General features: G+C 42.3%; 1 protein-coding gene across 3 annotated transcripts; it reads right to left on the bottom strand.

Moving 5' to 3' along the window:
• Positions 1–1,333: 1,333 nt before the first annotated feature.
• Positions 1,334–18,838, bottom strand: commd6 (COMM domain containing 6). 3 transcript variants are annotated; one of them, XM_033023002.1, is made up of 7 exons: positions 18,619–18,838; positions 14,555–14,613; positions 9,553–9,618; positions 9,361–9,437; positions 7,190–7,361; positions 4,548–4,700; positions 1,334–2,793 (listed from the first exon to the last, which is right to left on the bottom strand). In XM_033023002.1, the coding sequence occupies exons 1-7, from the start codon at positions 18,704–18,706 to the stop codon at positions 2,743–2,745; spliced, it is 666 nt and encodes a 221-aa protein (XP_032878893.1). In that variant the 5' UTR covers positions 18,707–18,838; the 3' UTR covers positions 1,334–2,742. The 3 variants fall into 3 exon arrangements, with proteins under 3 accessions (XP_032878893.1, XP_032878895.1, XP_032878896.1); XM_033023004.1 differs by having other exon boundaries at positions 7,190–7,358; XM_033023005.1 differs by lacking the exon at positions 18,619–18,838 and adding an exon at positions 14,824–14,873.
• Between the last annotated feature and the right edge of the window lie 22 nt (positions 18,839–18,860).

Here is an 18,860-nt window from a genome sequence, read left to right as displayed (position 1 = left end):
TAAATAAGCAGGTGTTATAAGTAGATAAGAAAACAAAGTGCATATTGACCTTTATTACTGGGGTGTGATTAAAAGGAGGGAACCATAGTTACATTGCGAAGGGCTGTGCTGAGGCCCACTGTTATTGTGTACAGTTTTGGTTCCTCTATTTAAGAAAATATACATTAGCATTGGAGGCAGTCCAGTAGAAATTCCCCAGCTTACTTTCTGGGTGAGAAGATTGTCATATCACATACAGTTTAAAAAAATCCAACCTGTACTCATTGGATTTTAGAACACTGACGGGTGATCTTATTGAACCATGCCAGATCCAAAGGGGACATGATAAGGTACATGTTGAGAGATTACCACTCATTGAACAAGCAAGTGTAACTACAAGCTAAAGGACAAATCATTTAAAACAAAGGTGTGTAGGAATTGCTTATCAGAGAGGGTGGTGAATTCCTGGAATTCTTTATCCCATGCTAGATCATCGGGGATAATTAAAAGAGGTGATTTTTTTGAAAGATCAAGGAATTAAGGGCTCTTTGCAACCGGAACAGCAGAGGAGTTGAGACCAAATTGTTTGGTGATGCGTGGTTCAAGGGGCCTACTTATTCTTCTATCTGCTTGTGCTAGTGATACCACATTCCACTTATTGTCACCAGACTCAAGTAAAACAATCAAACAATAAAAGCAATAGAGAGAAAAGCCTTGAGGCCGAATCCTGGTGTTGGTTGTAAATCAATGCTGTGGCAGTATTGAGCGTCTGAGTTATCAAATTTGCTTAGAAATGGCTCCTGTTACAATGTTAATCTTACAATAATTTCATTTATTTTTATCTTTTCAATTTAGATGTTGGTAATAAAGAAAACCTATATTTATTCCCCACTGATAAACTAGCATGAATTAATTTACTTTACATTATGGGAGAGTTTTAATAGTCTCAACAAGGGTGATAAACTGCAAACTGCACTGGAACTTGCTCCGTGATCGCCATCTTGTGTTCTGAAGTAAATACTGCAGGCTAAATGAGAAATAAAGTTTAAATCATGAACAAAGCTCTAGAATAGATCCCAGCAATCGATCTGAAAGATGCACATGTTTGAGAGATGGAACATTCTGTCTCTTATCATCAGTTTAAACTGACAAAAATGGGAGAACTTTGAACAACTGTGTTGAAAGCCAAGGCACGGTACATTTCTAATAATACATTTTATGTTATAAAATTTGCAACATAAATCAGGCTTGTGTTGAATGATTAAGAATATTCAGAAATGTCAAACACTTTGACCTGCAATTCTATCCAAATTTCATAAAAATTAAGCACGTAAATATGCCACGCAACAATATATTCTGTAGTTTGCAAATTTATGTTTATTACTTACAAGGAATCAAATGAGTATGGTAATTCATTGGGGTTTTTTTCCACAATTTCACCAGGACACAGTGGCAGGAAATGCTGGTGACTTTGCAACAACTTTAAGGGAAAGGATTAAATGGACTGCTGATATTCCAAAACAATAACTGCTGAAAAAGGAAATGTCTATACCACTTAAGTAGATGTATTTTCAACTATCCTTCATCAGCAAAAGATTACATCCCCCTGATCATAGCATTACATATACAAAAACAAATCAACATTTTCATCATCTGCAGATAAATTAAAAAAAAATACAATCCACGACAGGAAATTGTCTTGAAATGAATACAGCTTTCTTCAGTGGAGTTTTCTGAACTAAACAGGAAGTGTGAAACTTTCCAGAGGCACTGCTAATTCTTAATATTAATATTGCTGTAACTTCTAATGGACATTGTTTGGTTACTGACACACACACACTACTGATTGATTCACACAATGTGTGCAAGGTTCAGTGCGAAGGTAGTCAAGTGCTGAAACATGGACGGAGTAGCCTCAAGAGGCAGTACCCCTGAAACCGAAACTTGCAATCAGTTCACAAGAATCAATGTTATTATCACCGCATCCATTTCATTACCACTTCATTAGCACACCCCTTGTGTCGGGGTAGAACCGCATTCAGAAGATCACCATCCAAATAAACACTGATTACATACATAAACCAAGCATAGCAGTGTATACAAATGTATATGCTACAAGTAATACCTTGTATCTCTGTTCAATAAGTCCTGAAGAGATATTAGCCCAAGGAACCGGAATCCTGTAGCACCAAGTAATGACGCAAAGTTGCCCGATTAACTGATGGATAGCTCTTCCTTTTGTCAATCCACTTACAAGATGACACAGGCAGGATACTGCCCTCTAGTAATCCTAGTTACTGAGCCTTCCGTAACATTGTCAACTAGCAAAGGTTTCAATTGGATTGCCAGAACTCTGTTAACTTGTTCCATGAGTCATTAGAAGTGGTGTACATTGGTTTTAGGATGAGATAGATTTGGATTCACACAAGGGGCAAAATAAATGGTGTCTCTATCATATAGACCCTTTGTCAATAGCCAACCTCCATTCCTCCTGTTCCACCAATCCAATTATAAATTCGGGTTTCAATGTATTTTGTTTTATATTTGGGCACGTCGTTCTGCTCTGCCTACACAGTGCATTCATTAATGAACCAAAAATGTGCATTTGTCCAACAACTGTGACATTATGGGCGGAAAAAGGAAAAAAAGTAATCCAGCATGTACATCAACAGCTGCATACAGCATTTTCTTCGCTCTCGTAGAAATCCATCTGTGAAGCCAGACCAGGGCTCGGAGATAGAGGATGTCAGAACACAAACAACATCAGACCATTTCAAGGACAGCTGCCAGCTCCCGGAACTGCTTGGAGAAGTTCTATAGAGATGCAGAAATAAGTTATTTTAATGATGGTCCCAGCATGGATCAGAGGATCTTAACCAATAAACTCAGTTTGTCTCTTTTAATTACATTATGTCCTTGCGATCAATTTGGTCACCGCGCCTATTCATTTAGGCAAACAAACTGATTACAAGCCGTGTTGACAAACTCTTACAGATTTTAATACTTGGCCTCGCTGCTAGTGTTTACAGCAGTCGTCTCCTATCCCAGTTCATTTCAACACACCTTTGATTCCTTTCTCCGACATTTACATATACTCCCTCCCTCGTTTCACTTGCGCACACATAAACCTTGAATAATTTCCAAGTAAATCACACTTCCCACGTTCCACCATCTCTACTTGCTACTTTTTATGTTTGGTAGCTTGACATTAAAGAACAAAATAATTGCAATAAAGTCTGACTTGAATCTTTATTACAGGTGGTTCTGCTGTGATGAGACAGATGTGTTCCACAGAAACCTTGCATTATAGAAAATCTCACTATTGAAAGAATTGCATAAGTGGGGAAAGGGGTTTTATGAACAAGAGAGTTTCCATCTCACCATAACAAGGCTATTTTTCTGGCAGTGAATTAAAGGGCTTTTCAATACCAAATTTACTTTTGTTACTGCAAGCAAAAAGTATCAATTGCTGTAGGTTACATTGTCGAATAGAGTGTCATTGCACAGTTCTCAATAGAAACAATTACTTGTCCATTTCATGACTACCCAATTGAAATCATGATATAACCAATTTGGCCTGGTCATGCAGATAGTGTACCCTAATTCACCACTCGTGTTACATTCAATTAGTGTTATGAAAGCACACATAATAACAGAACCACCTGGGTGGAGAATACTAATCTCTTAGTTGTTCACTGAACATAATGAGCAGCACAAAGGCTGCCACAATAGCTCCACTGTCCCAGGTTCAATCCTGATATCAGGTGCTCTAATCTGGTGTTGCCAATTTCTTGCTGTGAAAACATGGTTTACCACGGGTGTGTTAATTTCTATTCATATCCCAAAGACCTGCTGGCTATTAGGTTAACAAATGACCTAATTTTGGGGGAGTTGATGGACCTATGAGAGAGAATACATTACGGGGATGTAAATGGGGGAATAGGGGCTCACTGGAATGCTCTGGAGAACCAGCATAGACTCAATGAGCTGAATGACCACCTTCAATATTGTAAGACGATATGAGAGGATAATAAGGATACAAGCCACACACAGCGAGTACACTCTTCATTAGTCTCTTGGGTAATGTTGTACATCCCGAGCACAACCGGTGGAATCTTAACATTTCCGGTTGATCTTCCATGAGAGAATAGGGAACGGTTTTAAACCATAACAGGACAGATTTGGGCTGGTTTAAATCGAAGATAGACACAAAATGCTGGAGTAACTCAGCGGGACAGGCCGCATTGTCCCACTGAGTTTCGCCAGCATTTTGTATCTATCTTCTGTTCCTCATGATCCCTGCTTGCCCCAACAGTATTGGATGGAGTGGGCTGAGCAAGATGACCCTTTGTACCCGAGAGATGTTCCAAATGGCAGTGTGCTCCTGACACCATTCATTACACCATTACACCAATCTTTACACCATTCTCAGTGACACTTCCGTGAAAAACACTCACCACAGGACTGCTGCTTTGCCAACAATGCTCACAATTTTGTACCCATTAATCTCCCTTTCAAGAAAGCGGAAAAATAATGACGCTCGTGGGTTGAGTATTCAGTCTACTGACCTGAAACTGAGGGATGGTCATTTCAAACGACCTCCTGATTATGTCACCCGAGGGATTGGCTACTTTCAGCACCATGGTCACATACAGGTAATTCAGAGACCTGCAGCCATCAGAACTCATCGCCATTCCAAGTTTCCATTGCAAGTCCACAAGCTTAAAGGAAAAGCAAAAAACAATACGTTTATGACTTTGGAAGCAGTATTGTTGTACAAATGTCATGGATTTTTGGTTGGAACTGCTATATATTGAATGTCTAGATATAATGAAACTTAAAACTTTGAGTCTTTGGCCCAAATTCAAAGGCATTTGTTCTCATCATCAACATAACAAAAAGTTTTACTTGGACAGGGAGTTCACAATCGGTCAATCAAAACCACAACAGGTTAAGAGTCGCTCAAAGTCGCTCAGTCGTGCAGCAGGCAGTGAAGAAGGCGAATGGTATGTTAGCATTCATAGCAAAAGGATTTGAGTATAGGAGCAGGGAGGTTCTACTGTAGTTGTACAGGGTCTTGGTGAGACCACACCTGGAGTATTGCATACAGTTTTGGTCTCCAAATCTGAGGAAAGACATTCTTGCCATAGAGGGAGTACAGAGAAGGTTCACCAGACTGATTCCTGGGATGTCAGGACTTTCATATGAAGAAAGACTGGATAGACTCGGCTTGTACTCGCTAGAATTTAGGAGATTGAGGGGGGATCTTATGGAAACTTACAAAATTCTTAAAGGGTTGGACAGGCTAGATGCAGGAAGATTGTTCCCGATGTTGGGGAAGTCCAGGACAAGGGGTCACAGTTTAAGGATAAAGGGGAAATCCTTTGGGACCGAGATGAGAAAAGCATTTTTCACACAGAGAGTGGTGAATCTCTGGAACTCTCTGCCACAGAAGGTAGTTGAGGCCAGCTCATTGGCTATATTTAAGAAGGAGTTAGATGTGGCCCTTGTGGCTAAAGGGATCAGGGGGTATGGAGAGAAGGCATGTACAGGATACTGAGTTGGATGATCAGCCATGATCATATTGAATGGCGGTGCAGGCTCGAAGGGCCGAATGGCCTACTCCTGCACCTATCTTCTATGATTCTATGATTCTATGAAAGGTCAAGCTATCTGGGTTTTTGATTTAGGTTTATTATTGTCACACATACCAAGCTATAGTGAAAAGCTTTGTTTTGCATGCAATCAGCTAAGATAATACAATCAAGTACAATAGGAAGAGCAAAAGGGGAAGATGCAGAGTGCCAAATATATAGTAGTTAGCATTAGCGCCAGTACCGGAGACAAAGTCCAATGTCTGCAAGAGGAAAGATGGATTGGACAGTACTTTTGTATTATATAGGCACGACTAGCCTTTCACAGGATGAAAAATTTAACATCTGTATTGGAAAACTGATGCTTCAGTAAACAACTCCAAACTCATCACTGAGATCAAAATGCAAGTGTACAAATTTTGTGCACTTAGTAGTCTAGCTTACTGTCGGTGGAGCATGGACAGCTTACGCATTAAAGTTAAGTAGCTTCTGGCTGTGCTGCTTACCCTCTGTAACACTAAATGGCACGATTGAAAAACCTGTGCAATTGTGGTTCCAAAGGGCAAACTTTACCAAACACGACTGCCTTGCTCACATGGAGACAATTATGTGGAGCAGATGTGGTCAGTGGAACCATCAGATGATACAAGAACAAAAAATGCAACAAGCTGTACTGTAAAGATACAAGGGGGGGGTGGGGGGAAGACATTTGGAATTGGTCTTGACCAAGAGGAAGTGCCTGGATATAATTGGAACAAATGGTGGCATTGTCTTCAGCAGAGCAACGTCTATGGCAGGATAGGGCTTAAAAAAGTTGACGAGAGCAGCGAGAAATGTGCAGCTTTTAAACTGTCCTGTTAACCATATAACCATATAACAATTACAGCACGGAAACAGGCCATCTCGACCCTTCTAGTCCGTGCCGAACACATAATCTCCCCTAGTCCCATATACCTGCGCTCAGACCATAACCCTCCATTCCTTTCCCATCCATATACTATCCAATTATGACACATACACAGCAACTGCTGCCACGGACCATGTCTGGGATTATTTAGTAAAAAGAAACACAGCACAGCATCAATGCCCACCATCTCCCCCAAGTAAAAGACACCAACCAAGCTGCGTATCTATTCAAAGAATTTTCTCTTGGAGCAACTCTAATTCTCAAAAGTAAAACAGAGGGAGGCACGGTGGAGTAGCGGTAGAGCTACTGCCTTACGGCTCCAGATCCACGGGTTCGATCCTGGCTTGTCTGTATGGAGTTTGTACGTTTTGCCCATGAACTGCGTGGGTTTTCTCCGAGATCTTCAGTTTCCTACCACACTCCAGAGATGTACAGGTATGTAGGTTAATTGGCTTGGTATAACAAAAATGTAAAAAAATGTCCTTAGTGTGAGTAGGACAGTGTTAATGTGCGGGGATTGCTGGTCGGTGCAGACTCAGTGGACCAAAGGGTCTGTTTCCGCACTATATCTCTAAACTAAACTAAAGTTAATATTTCAAGTTGATTAATTATTGGAAGTTAAATGACAACAATTTTGATTTTTGCCTTGCTGAAGTAATAACAACGAGCTTTGAGTTTGCAAAATCAAATCACAGAGTGGCCAACTCACCTGTCCTACTGTTAACATGTGCTTAGCATCTTCTGCAGTCACCACGAGTTTGCCCTGTTCATTCCACACATGACGGATGGCTTGAAGTGCTTGCTTAGACCACTTACTGCTGCTGCCTGCCAGCTTTGTAACGAGTTCCTCAGCTGACATACAGCTCTGTGCAGCCGCCCTACTGAGGGAAGAGAGCAGGAAAATTGGTGAAATGCAATGTAATAAAATCAGAATTCAAAGTTTAACCTACATATAGATACACCACCTCAAAGCATTTCCCCATCTCTAGCCGTAGGACACTAGGCATAGAAATTCCCCACACGGCAAAGGTCCATAGAGACTGGGAAAAGAAAATGGCACCTCAGCTGTCAGTGAGCAGGGAGGAGAGGAGCAACAATAGGTGGTTGCACTAATATGGAAGATGGCCATTCCGACTAATGTTTTCAGAAGAGAGTTAATGAGATTGGTGGCACAGTAGATTGTGCCACAATATCGTGGCTATGGTGATTGAGGTTGGATCCTGACATTGGGTGCTGTCGGTGTAGTTTGCATGTTCTCCCTGTAATTACAAGGATTTCCCCCAGGGGCTCTGGTCTCCTTCCTCGGCCCAAGGGTAGGCTAATTGGCCGATCATCCCTGGATAGATGAGAGGCAGGAGATTCAGGGAGAGTTGATGGTATGCAAGAACAAAAAAAATGTTGCAGGGAAAAAATGTGCAAAGTGGTAGATATAGAGTATCTTGCCCAGAGTAGGTGAATCGAGGACCAGAGGACATGAGTTTAAGGTGAAGGGGAATAGATTTAACAGGAGCCTGAGAGGTAGTTGAGGCTGGGACTATTCCAACGTTCAGGAAATAGTTAGTCAGGTAGGACAGGTTTGGAGGGATACGGGCTAAACACAGGCAGGTGGGACTAGTGGAGCTGGGACGTTGGCCGGTGTGGGCAAGTTGGACCGAAGGGCCTGTTTCCATGCTCTATCCCTCTATGACTATGAGATTGCTGTAACAGTTAACATGGACTTAGTGGCCTCCTCTTATGTCCGAAGAAAATATGAACATCACGTCACAAGCCAGCATAGACCCAATAGGCCAAATGGCCTCTTTCTATCTCATAGAAGGCAGGAGAAAGTCCAATCATAAGATTAAGGAAACAAAAGCTGCCATCCAGTATGTAACACCGGATCCACATTAATGTACCAGAGAGTCTCTCTGCCCCATGAATGCACCAATAAACAAAACATTTCAATCAAATTATATTGAATCACACACTAATTCTATTTTCACATTGTTGAAATTATTGAAATATTGTCAGTACTAAATAATGATATTAATCAAAAAACAAATGAATACTCAAAACAACACATAATTCTGATCAATTGAATGATCTGGGGGAATGTTGGATGCCATTGTTCATTTGGATAGTTTGCAGTATTCAAATTGGAAAATATTCTCAGCTACAAAAAATAAATTGCAGAGATTCTACTTGAAAATAAAACCACACAGCCAGTTATTTCATTTTCATAGTGGTATAATTAACAATGTATATATTCGGGATTTTTACTGAACTTCACGAATAAACGACCAGATTTCTTGATTGGTTTAGTTTAGTTTTAGATTAGAGATACAGTGCGGAAACAAGCCTTTTGGCCCACCGAGTCCGCACCGACCAGCGATCTCCGCACATCAACACTATCCTACTCACACTAGGGACAATTTACACATACATCAAGCCAATTAACCTACAAACCTGTGCATCTTTGGAGTGTGGGAGGAAACCGAAGATCTAGGAGAATACCCACACGGTCACGGGGAGAACGTACAAACTCTGTACGGACTGCATTCATAGTCGGGATCTATCCCTGTCTCCAATGCTGCAAGCGCTGTAAGGCAGCAACTCTACCACCGCGCCACCCTTGTGTTTACTAAACATACTCAGTTTTGTACCAAAGCATGCTGCCCATTTCTAAGATGTAAAAAAGCATTACAGGCACATGGGACAGTCAGAAAAGGGAAATTATGTTTATAAATCACTGTGATTGATTTTCATAGGGAGAAGCTATCAAATTAATTCATTGCCAGGTTCAAATAATGATAGAGGAAAAAAAATCAATACGTGCGTCTTTTTGTACTAAAAGTGTTGGCAACATATTTCATCAATGGGAGATGTTTGCAAGGTTGTTACCTGAAAATCAAGGAGATAACATGAACTATCTCCTTAGTAGCTTCCGCATCCAGTTCAACACCAGCATTTTGAAGTCTCTGTTCAAAAATAAAAAAATTTCAGGAGGTGCCCAAAAATCTAACATAAAAGAAGACTGAAGACACAAATGTACGATTATATTTAAAATTAAAATTAAAAAACTCATAAACTTACTTCAGCCAATTCAAGTGTATTCACGCCAGGAGTTTTGCATTGCAGGTATAACATGATCTGCTGGCACTATTGCAAATTAAAAAAACATATGACAGAAACAGAAACATAAAATTTCAAGAGATGATTAGAAAATTATTTTTGTTCCCAATTTAACAATGAATATATGACTGCAGCCAATGGATTCATGATACATCAATGATCAAAAGGTCCAAAATTTTAAACTTTTTGCTTCAATTAAATTCCCTCGATGAGCATATTTTTAAGACATAATTGTTATTAGATCTGTAATGTTTTGTAAAAATATACAACAGAGAATGGGTCAAATCCAGTTGCACAAGTGGCAGAGTGGGTAGAGCTGCTGCCTCAAGTGGCTTTGATCCTGACTACAGGTGCTGTCTGCGTGGTATTTATACGTTCTCCCTGTGACCGTGCAGGTTTCCTCCGGGTGCTCTGGTTTCCTCCCACAACCCAAATACATGTGGGTTTGTTGGTTAATTGGCCTCTATAAATTGCCCCTAATGTGCAGGGAGTGGATGAGAAAATGGGATAACACAGAACTTGTGTGGACGGTGATTAATGGACAGTAGACACAAAATGCTGGAGTAACTCAGCGGGACAGACAGCATCTCTGGAGAGGAATGGGTGACGTTTCAGGTCGAGAACCTTCTTCAGATCATTCAGTCCATTGATCAATGGACGGTGTGGACTCAGTGGACCAAAGGGCCGGTTCCATGCTGTATCTCTAAACTAAACTGTCACTTTTCAGAAATGCACTTGTATAGCACACATACACAACGTTTAATTATTGCTTTATTTTTATATATCTGTGTATGGTTTCATTGGAAGAAGTTCAATTTTCCTGGTAAATCAGATTGTAGATTCAATGGCGAAACGTTGGACAAACTGTTACCAAAAATATGAACGAATGAATGATACTTTCCCCCAATATCAATGTACAATTTTGTTGGTTTAGTAGATATAACCAAGTATCAATATAAGCATCTACAATTTTAAAAAGGATAGTTTAATAGAAACATAGATGTAGGAGTAGGCCATTTAGTCCTTCAATATGATCATGGCTGATCATCCAACTCAGTATCCCATCCCTGCCTTCTCTCCATACCCCCTGATCCCTTTAGCCACAAGGGCCACATCTAACTCCCTCTTAAATATAGCCAATGAACTGGCCTCAACTACCTTCTGTGGCAGAGAATTCCACAGATTCACCACACTCTGTGTAAAAAATGACTTTCTCATCTCGGTCCTAAAAGACTTCCCCCTTATCCTTAAATTGTGACCCCTAGTTCTGGACTTCCCCAACATCGGGAATAATCTTCCTGCATCTAGCCTGTCCAACCCCTTAAGAATTTTGTAAGTTTCTATAAGATCCCCCCTCAATCTTCTAAATTCTAGCGTGTACAAGCCGAGTCTATCCAGTCTTTCTTCATATGAAAGTCCTGCCATCCCAGGAATCAGTCTGGTGAACCTTCTCTGTATTCCCTCTATGGCAAGAATGTCTTTCCTCAGATTAGGAGACCAAAACTGTACGCAGTACTCCAGGTGAGGTCTCACCAAGACCCTGTACAACTGCAGTAGAACCTCCCTGCTCTTAAGAATTTTATGTTTCTATAAGATTCCCTTTCATCCTTTCAAATTCCAATGAATACATGCCCAGTCGACCCATTCTTTCACATGTCAGTCCCGCCATCCCGGGAATTAACCTGGTTAACCTACGCTGCACTCCCTCAATAGCAATAATGTCCTTCCTCAAATTAGACCAAAACTGTACGCAATACCCCAGGTGTGGTCTCACCAAGACCCTGTACAACTGCAGTAGAACCTCCCTGCTCTTATACTCAAATCCTTTTGCTATGAATGCTAACATACCATTTGCTTTCTTCACTGCCTGCTGCACCTGCATGCCTACTTTCAATAGGTACACAGAATTGCTGGGGAAACTCAGCGGGTGCAGCAGCATCTATGGAGCGAAGGAAATAGGCGACGTTTCGGGCCGAAACCCTTTCCGTCTGGGGACCTTGCGTCCGTATGACTTTCAATGACTGGTGTATCATGACACCCAGGTCTTGTTGCATCTCCCCTTTTCCTAATCGGCCACCATTCTAATAAAAGTCTACTTTCCTGTTTTTGCCACCAAAGTGGATAACCTCACATTTATCCACATTATACTGCATCTGCCATGTATTTGCCCACTCACCCAACCTATCCAAGTCACCTTGCAGCCTCCTAGCATCCTCCTCACAGCTAACACTGCCCCCCAGCTTCGTGTCATCCGCAAAATTGGAGATGTTGCATTCAATTCCCTCATCCAGATCATTAATATATATTGTAAATAACTGGGGACCCAGCACTGAGCCTTGCGGTACCCCACTAGTCACTGCCTGCCATTCTGAAAAGGACCCGTTTACTTCTACTCTTTACTTCCTGTCTGCCAGCCAGTTCTCTATCCACATCAATACAGAACCCCCAATACCGTGTGCTTTAAGTTTGCATACTAATCTCTTATGTGGGATCTTGTCGAAAGCCTTCTGAAAGTCCAGATATAACACATCCACTGGTTCTCCCTTATCCATCTACTAGTTACATCCTCAAAAAATTCTATAAGATTCTGCATACATCAGGCAGGCAGTGAAGAAAGCGAATGGCATGTTGGCCTTCATAACAAGAGGAGTTGAGTATATGAGTATTTGAGTATACGAGTCCTTCTGCAGGTGTACAGGGCCCTAGTGAGACCACGGCTGGAGTATTGTGTGCAGTTTTGGCCTCCAAATTTGAGGAAGGACATTCTTGCTATTGAGGAAGTGCAGTGCAGGTTCGCAAGGTTAATTCCTGGGACGGCGGGACTGTTTTACGTTGATAAAATGGAGCGGCTGGGCTTGTATAGTCTGGAATTTAGAAGGTTGAGGGGATCTTATTGAAACATGTAAGATTATTAAGGGTTTGGACACGCTAGAGGCAGGAAACATGTTCCCGATGTTGGGAGAGTCCAGAACCAGGGGCCACAGTTCAAGAATAAGGGGTAAGCCATTAGAACGGAGTTGAGGAAATACTTTTTCACAGAGTGTTGTGAGTCTGTGGAATTCTCTGCCTCAGAGGGCGGTGGAGGCCGGTTCTCTGGACACTTTCAAGAGAGTTAGATAGAGCTCTTAAAGATAGCGGAGTCAGGGATGTGGGGAGAAGGCAGGAACGGGGTACTGATTGTGGATGATTAGCAATGATCACATTGAATGGTGGTGCTGGCTCGAAGGGACAAATGGCCTATGCCTGCACCTATTGTCTATTGTCACCACAAAGAAACTGCAGATAACAGAATAATGTCATATGTGATAGGAGTCCAATTGGGCCATTCGGCACGTCAAGTCTACTCCGCCATTCAATCATGTCTGATCTATCTCTCCCTCCTAACCCCATTCTTTTGCCTTCTTCCCATAACCTCTGACACCTGTACTAATCAAGAATCTATCTATCTCTGCCTTAAAAATATCCACTGATGCCTCCACAGCCTTCTGTGGCAAAGAATTCCACAGATTCACAACCCTCTGACTAAAGAAATTTCTCCTCATCTCCTTCCTAAAAGAATGTCCTTTAATTCAGAGGATATGACCTCTAGTCCTAGACTCTCCCACTAGTGGAAACATCCTCTCCACATCAACTCTATCCAAGCCTTTCACTATTCAGTATGTTTAAATGAGGTTCCCCCTCATTCTTCTAAACTCCAGCGAGTACAGGCCCAGTACCAACAAACGCTCATCATAGGATAACCTACTCATTCCTGGGCCAAAACTCAAAGTAGGTATGTTGCAAAGCCTACCTGAAGCGTCGCTGAAAATCTGTCGCTGCGGGTGTGCGCGATTTTGGCGCCGTTTAGAGGGGGGCGGGTTTAAAACGCGATTTTCTCTAGGCTGTTCAAATCGAAGATGTTCAGCCTAGTTAATTATTAACGAAAAATCGCTGAACCCCGTCGCAAAAGCTATTATTAGTTTTAAAGGCCTCGTATAATAGTTATAGTAGTTTAAAAATCAATCTCTAAACCCGCGACCACCGGCAGCTGTCAGGGTCTCATAGAGCAAATAACTGAAGGTATGCTGCTTATTTTTACATTAAAAAGGGCTTCTTAAGATCCCTTTATACAAAGTTTAATATTGCGAGTAGCTCATTTTGGGCCCATTATATCCCGCAGTATTTTTCTGGGCATTTGAGGGCACAAATCTAGCGCAATGTGAACGTTCTAAACCAGCGCGTTCATAGGATCCCACTAGAAAGCTGTTTTAAAATGGACTTTAATTTACAGCAATTAAACACTAAATTCCTTCCATTTGGCCTATAAATTAATGTAAATGAGATTTAAAAATCATGTTTTATTGTGAATTATTTATGAATATTATTTGGACACTTAGGCTATTTAAAAATGTTAATCATTTATTAAGAAATGGATAGATGTTTAGATCTAGTAATTGAAGTTTGAAATTAGCTACACTTGGGTAACTAACTAATTATATGCTTTAATTTCAGGTCATCCAAGTAAGATTATTTTATATTTGTTTCAGAATGGTTCAATCTACGATAACTGAAAATTTCATTCAGTTCTCTTAATTTTTAAGAAGGTTATGGGCTTTTGACTGCACACGATCACAGCTTTTTTGTTATGTCCATAGAAAATCAATAGGGAACAAGATGCTAATTTCCGAGTATGAAAATGGCCATAACTTTTTAAATACTTGAGATATGAAAGTGAATTAGGTGTCAAATTAAACTTCTTTTTATGCTTTATCTGATGGGATAAATTACAGACTTGATCTTTTAAATCTCAAAATTTTGTAACATTGCTACTCAAAGTGTTCGGGGAACTCGGCGGTCAGGTCTGACAGATGCTCCCTGACCTACTGAAGACCTCCAGCACTTTATGTTTTACATCACCACAAACCATTTTACATTTTCATTTTTACATTAAAGTTGCCATTGTGGCTCACAAATTAATACATACCACCTCTGCAAATAAATCTTGGGGCAATTTACTGATGCTTTCGATTGAGTTTTCAAAACCTGCAATTAAGTAAAGGTGAACAATGTATCTTGCACAAAAAATATGGAATTAATAGCGGTCGGTCACTTCCTTATTTCAAGGTAGACACAAAATGCTGGAGTAACTCAGCGGGACAGTCAGCATCTCTGGAGAGAAGGAATGGGTGACGTTTCGGGTCGAGACCCATCTTAACAAACATGCCATGGCATTAGATGTAGCTCCTCCCTTACCAGACGGACCAAAATGAAAGGCTTGGCTTAAAAGAAAAATGCAGGTGACGGAAACCTAAAATAAATATAGAAGATGCTGAAAAGACTCAGCAGGTGACTGGGGATGGCACAGTGGGGCAGCAGTAGAGTTGCTGCCCCACTGTGCCACTCAAAAGGCGTGCACGTTTGTAGGTTAATTGGCTTCTGTAAAATTGTACATTGTCACTAGTGTGTAGGGTAGTACTAGTCTACGGGGTGATCGCTGATCGGCATGGACTCGGTGGGCTGAAGGGTCTGTTTCCATGCTGTTTCTGTATCTTTAAAGTAAAAGGTCAGGCAAAATGCCCACCTAGCAAATACTAACGGAATTTGTTGATTCCAAATGTTCCCTCTTCAAGCATGAAGAACTGTGCTCACTCTTCGCGAGGGTGCAAGAAATAAAAGCAATAGGATTTTCTTCATCATCATTGGCTTGATTTGGTATTGTAACTATATCGTAACTTGACACATCACATACCATCTTTACCTTGCATCCTAAAGAGCAAGGGGACTTCAATTTGATAAACATTTTTTTAGATTTAGTTTGTACACTTGTCATTAATCTACCCTTTACATTTCACATCCTTTCCAGAAGTGATATATCCAGTATTAACACAGCAGACAGTTGTAAAGTTTGGAATTGGGCATAATATCGCAGCATCCCTCAGAACAACTTTAACCCTGCAATGTAATCTAGCTTTGGCACACTGGTGATAGCCTCTACTTCCTTCTTCACTGTTACAGGTCATTGGCAATAACCTTTAAAGTGAGGCATGGTGCAAATTGCTGCAGAAAACGTACAATTGCTTCACTTTAACTTTACATTGTATATGTGATCTCCAGAAGAATTTCTTCTTCTGTGCTCATGGCCTGTAACCAACACACAATATTCCCTACTCTCAAATCCTCTGTCTCCGCCACATCTGCTCCAAGATGAGATGTTCCATACTAGGACATCTGAGATGTCCTCATTCATCAGGGAAAGTGGATTCACCCCTGTCAGAGTGTCTCCTCTGTATCCCCTAGATCTGCTCTCACTCCTCATCCCTCAGACACAACAAGGTCAGCGATCATTTTGTTGAACACTCACGCTCGGTCCACCAAGGCCTACGGGTTCTCCCAGTTGCCACCCATTTCAACTCCCCTTCCCATTCCCATACTGACCTTTTTGTCCTGGGCCTTTCCCACCTTCATTAAAAGGGCATCAATTATTCCGGTGCCCAAGAAGAGCAAGGTGATGTGCCTCAATGACTATCGACCAGTGGCACTAACGCCTGTGGCGATGAAGTGCTTTGAGAGGTTGATCATGGCGCAAATCAACTCCTACCTCGACAAAAACCTGGACCCACTGCAGTTTGCCTACCGCCACAACAGATCAACGGTGGATGCAATCTCGTTGGCCCTCCACTCCGCTCTGGACCACTTGGACAACAAAAACTAATATGTCAGGCTGTTATTCATTGATTACAGCTCGGCATTTAATGTAACCCTCTAAGCTGGTTACCAAACTCGCAGAACTGGGTCTCTGCGCATCCCTCTGCAATTGGACCCTCGACTTCCTCATTCACAGACCACAGTCTGTTCGCATTGGTGGAAATGTGTCAGACTCGATAACAATCAGCAGGGGAGCACATCAAGGCTGCGTGCTCAGCCCCCTGCTGTACTCACTCTATACTCATGATTGCGTAGCCGGTCATAGTTCGAACTCCATCATCAAGTTCACTGATGACACCACTGTTGTGGGACGTATCACTGATGGGGATGAGTCAGAGTATAGAATAGAGATCGAGCGACTGTCCATATGGTGCCAGCACAACAACCTGGCCCTCAACACCAGCAAAACTGATTGTGGACTTTGGAAGGAGTAGGATGGGGACCCACAGTCCCGTTTATATCAATGGGTCGATGGTTGAATGGGTCAAGAGCTTCAAATTCCTGGGCGTGCACATCTCTGAAGATCTTTCCTGGTCCAAGAACACTAATGCAATTATCAAGAAAGCACATCAGCACCTCTACTTCCTGAGAAGATTACGGAGAGTCGTTTTATCAAGGAGGACTCTCTCTAACTTCTACAGGTGCACAGTAGAGAGCATGCTGACCGGTTGCATCGTGGCTTGGTTCGGCAACTTGAGCGCCCTGGAGAGGAAAAGACTACAAAAGGTAGTAAACACTGCCCAGTCCATCATCGGCTCTGACCTCCCTTCCATCGAGGGGATCTATCGCAGTCGCTGCCTCAAAAAGGCTGGCAGTATCCTCAAGGACCCACACCATCCTGGCCACACACTCATCTCCCTGCTACTTTCAGGTAGAAAGTACAGGAGCCTGAAGACTGCAACGACCAGGTTCAGGAATAGCTACTTCCCCACAGCCATCAGGCTATTAAACTTGGCTCGGACAAAACTCTGAACATTAATAGCCCATTATCTGTTATTTGCACTTTATCAGTTTATTTATTCATGTGTGTATATATTTATATAATGGTATATGGACACACTGATCTGTTTTTGTAGTCCATGCCTACTATGTTCTGTTGTGCTGAAGCAAAGCAAGAATGTCATTGTCCTACGGACATGGCATGGGTGTGCGGAGAAGAGAATAATCAGAGGAAAGACCAAAAAACCAAGAGATTGAAAGCAGTTCTTGACCAATGATGAGAACGAGAAACAGCTCATTGAACTTCTTCTTGATGTGTCGAGTGAGCATGACGTGGTAAAGAGGCTACATGGAAGGAAGGTGATCTTCATTAAGGAAGGAGAGGCCACACTTCTTACTTCTCAGAATGGGAAAGAGACACTGCAGCCTGAGATTCAATCCCTGAAGTCAAACCAAGAAGAAACAGACTCGCGAGTCATCCTATACTGCAACTATGGCAAAGAGCAAGGATATGACCATGTACAAGTCAAAAGCCCAGACAGCAATATCTTTTTCATATTGCTTAACTATGCAAACAGCATTCAAGACACGACAGTGGTCTTTGACACAGGGAGAGGCAACAGGCAAAGGCTATTAGATGTCACCCATTTTGCAAAGCAGTCCTCCTCAGAATACTGCTTAGCATTACTTGGACTGCATGCATTCTCAGGCTGTGACTCAACAAGTGCCTTCAAAGAGATTGACATTGACAGAATGGGAAAGAGACACTGCAGTCTGGGATCCAATCCCTGAATCAAGGGATATGGGGAAAAAAGCAGGAATGGGGTACTGATTTTAGATGACCAGCCATGATCATAGTGAATGGCAGTGCTGGCTCGAAGTGCCTACTACTGCCCCCCCCCCACCCCCACAAAGTTTTTTTAGCCAGGTCCTCAGCTCTCCCCAGTATCCCTCTTGAGTTCCCTCACCAACAATGGGCCTATCAGGCCGGCCACCCACCCAGCCAGAGGGTGGCCCTCATTTGTGACTGACCCTGCTTGGTCATGGTCTTTTTTTCGCCTACACCTCTCTCCCCCCTCCCCCTCCAGTCTGAAGAAGGGTCCCGACCCGAAACGTGACCTATCCTTTTTCTCCAGAGATGCTGCCCAGCCCGCTGAGTTACTCCGGCACTTTGTGTCTGTCTTTACACTTGGAGTCTTCAAGCTAACATCACAGACCGTTAACCAGCATCTGCAGTTCCTTCCCACACAAACTGTTTACAGTCTGTCCTACTTGGCAGACGAAGTGTGGTCAAACTGTGAAGCACAAAAGGATTTTCCTTTCAAATTCACAATCACATTATACAGTACCCAGTGCTCCGTTTCTGGGGAGGGTGTGGACGATGAGGCCACTAATATCACTCACCAGCCCATCCGACACCCAGCTGCAACTCTGGACCAGCCATGTCCACCACTACACTTCCGCCCCGCTCGCCTGGCCCCGCCCCTCGCATTGTCTCCGCGTTCCAAACACTGTCGTAGAGTTCTAGTCTCTTTGGTTGCAACGTTCTGTCGGATGACGTTGACGGGCGCGCGCCGGGGTTTCCCAGGCCGGCGGCCCGCAGCGATTGGCTGCCCTGGCTACCCTCTGACCGCATCAACCATCAG

The sequence above is a fragment of the Amblyraja radiata genome, chromosome 6 (assembly GCF_010909765.2).
Source record: "Amblyraja radiata isolate CabotCenter1 chromosome 6, sAmbRad1.1.pri, whole genome shotgun sequence".
NCBI classification, from domain to species: domain Eukaryota; kingdom Metazoa; phylum Chordata; class Chondrichthyes; order Rajiformes; family Rajidae; genus Amblyraja; species Amblyraja radiata.
The sequence above is the reverse complement of the archived record's forward strand: the minus strand, read 5'-3'. Positions and strand labels throughout refer to the sequence as shown.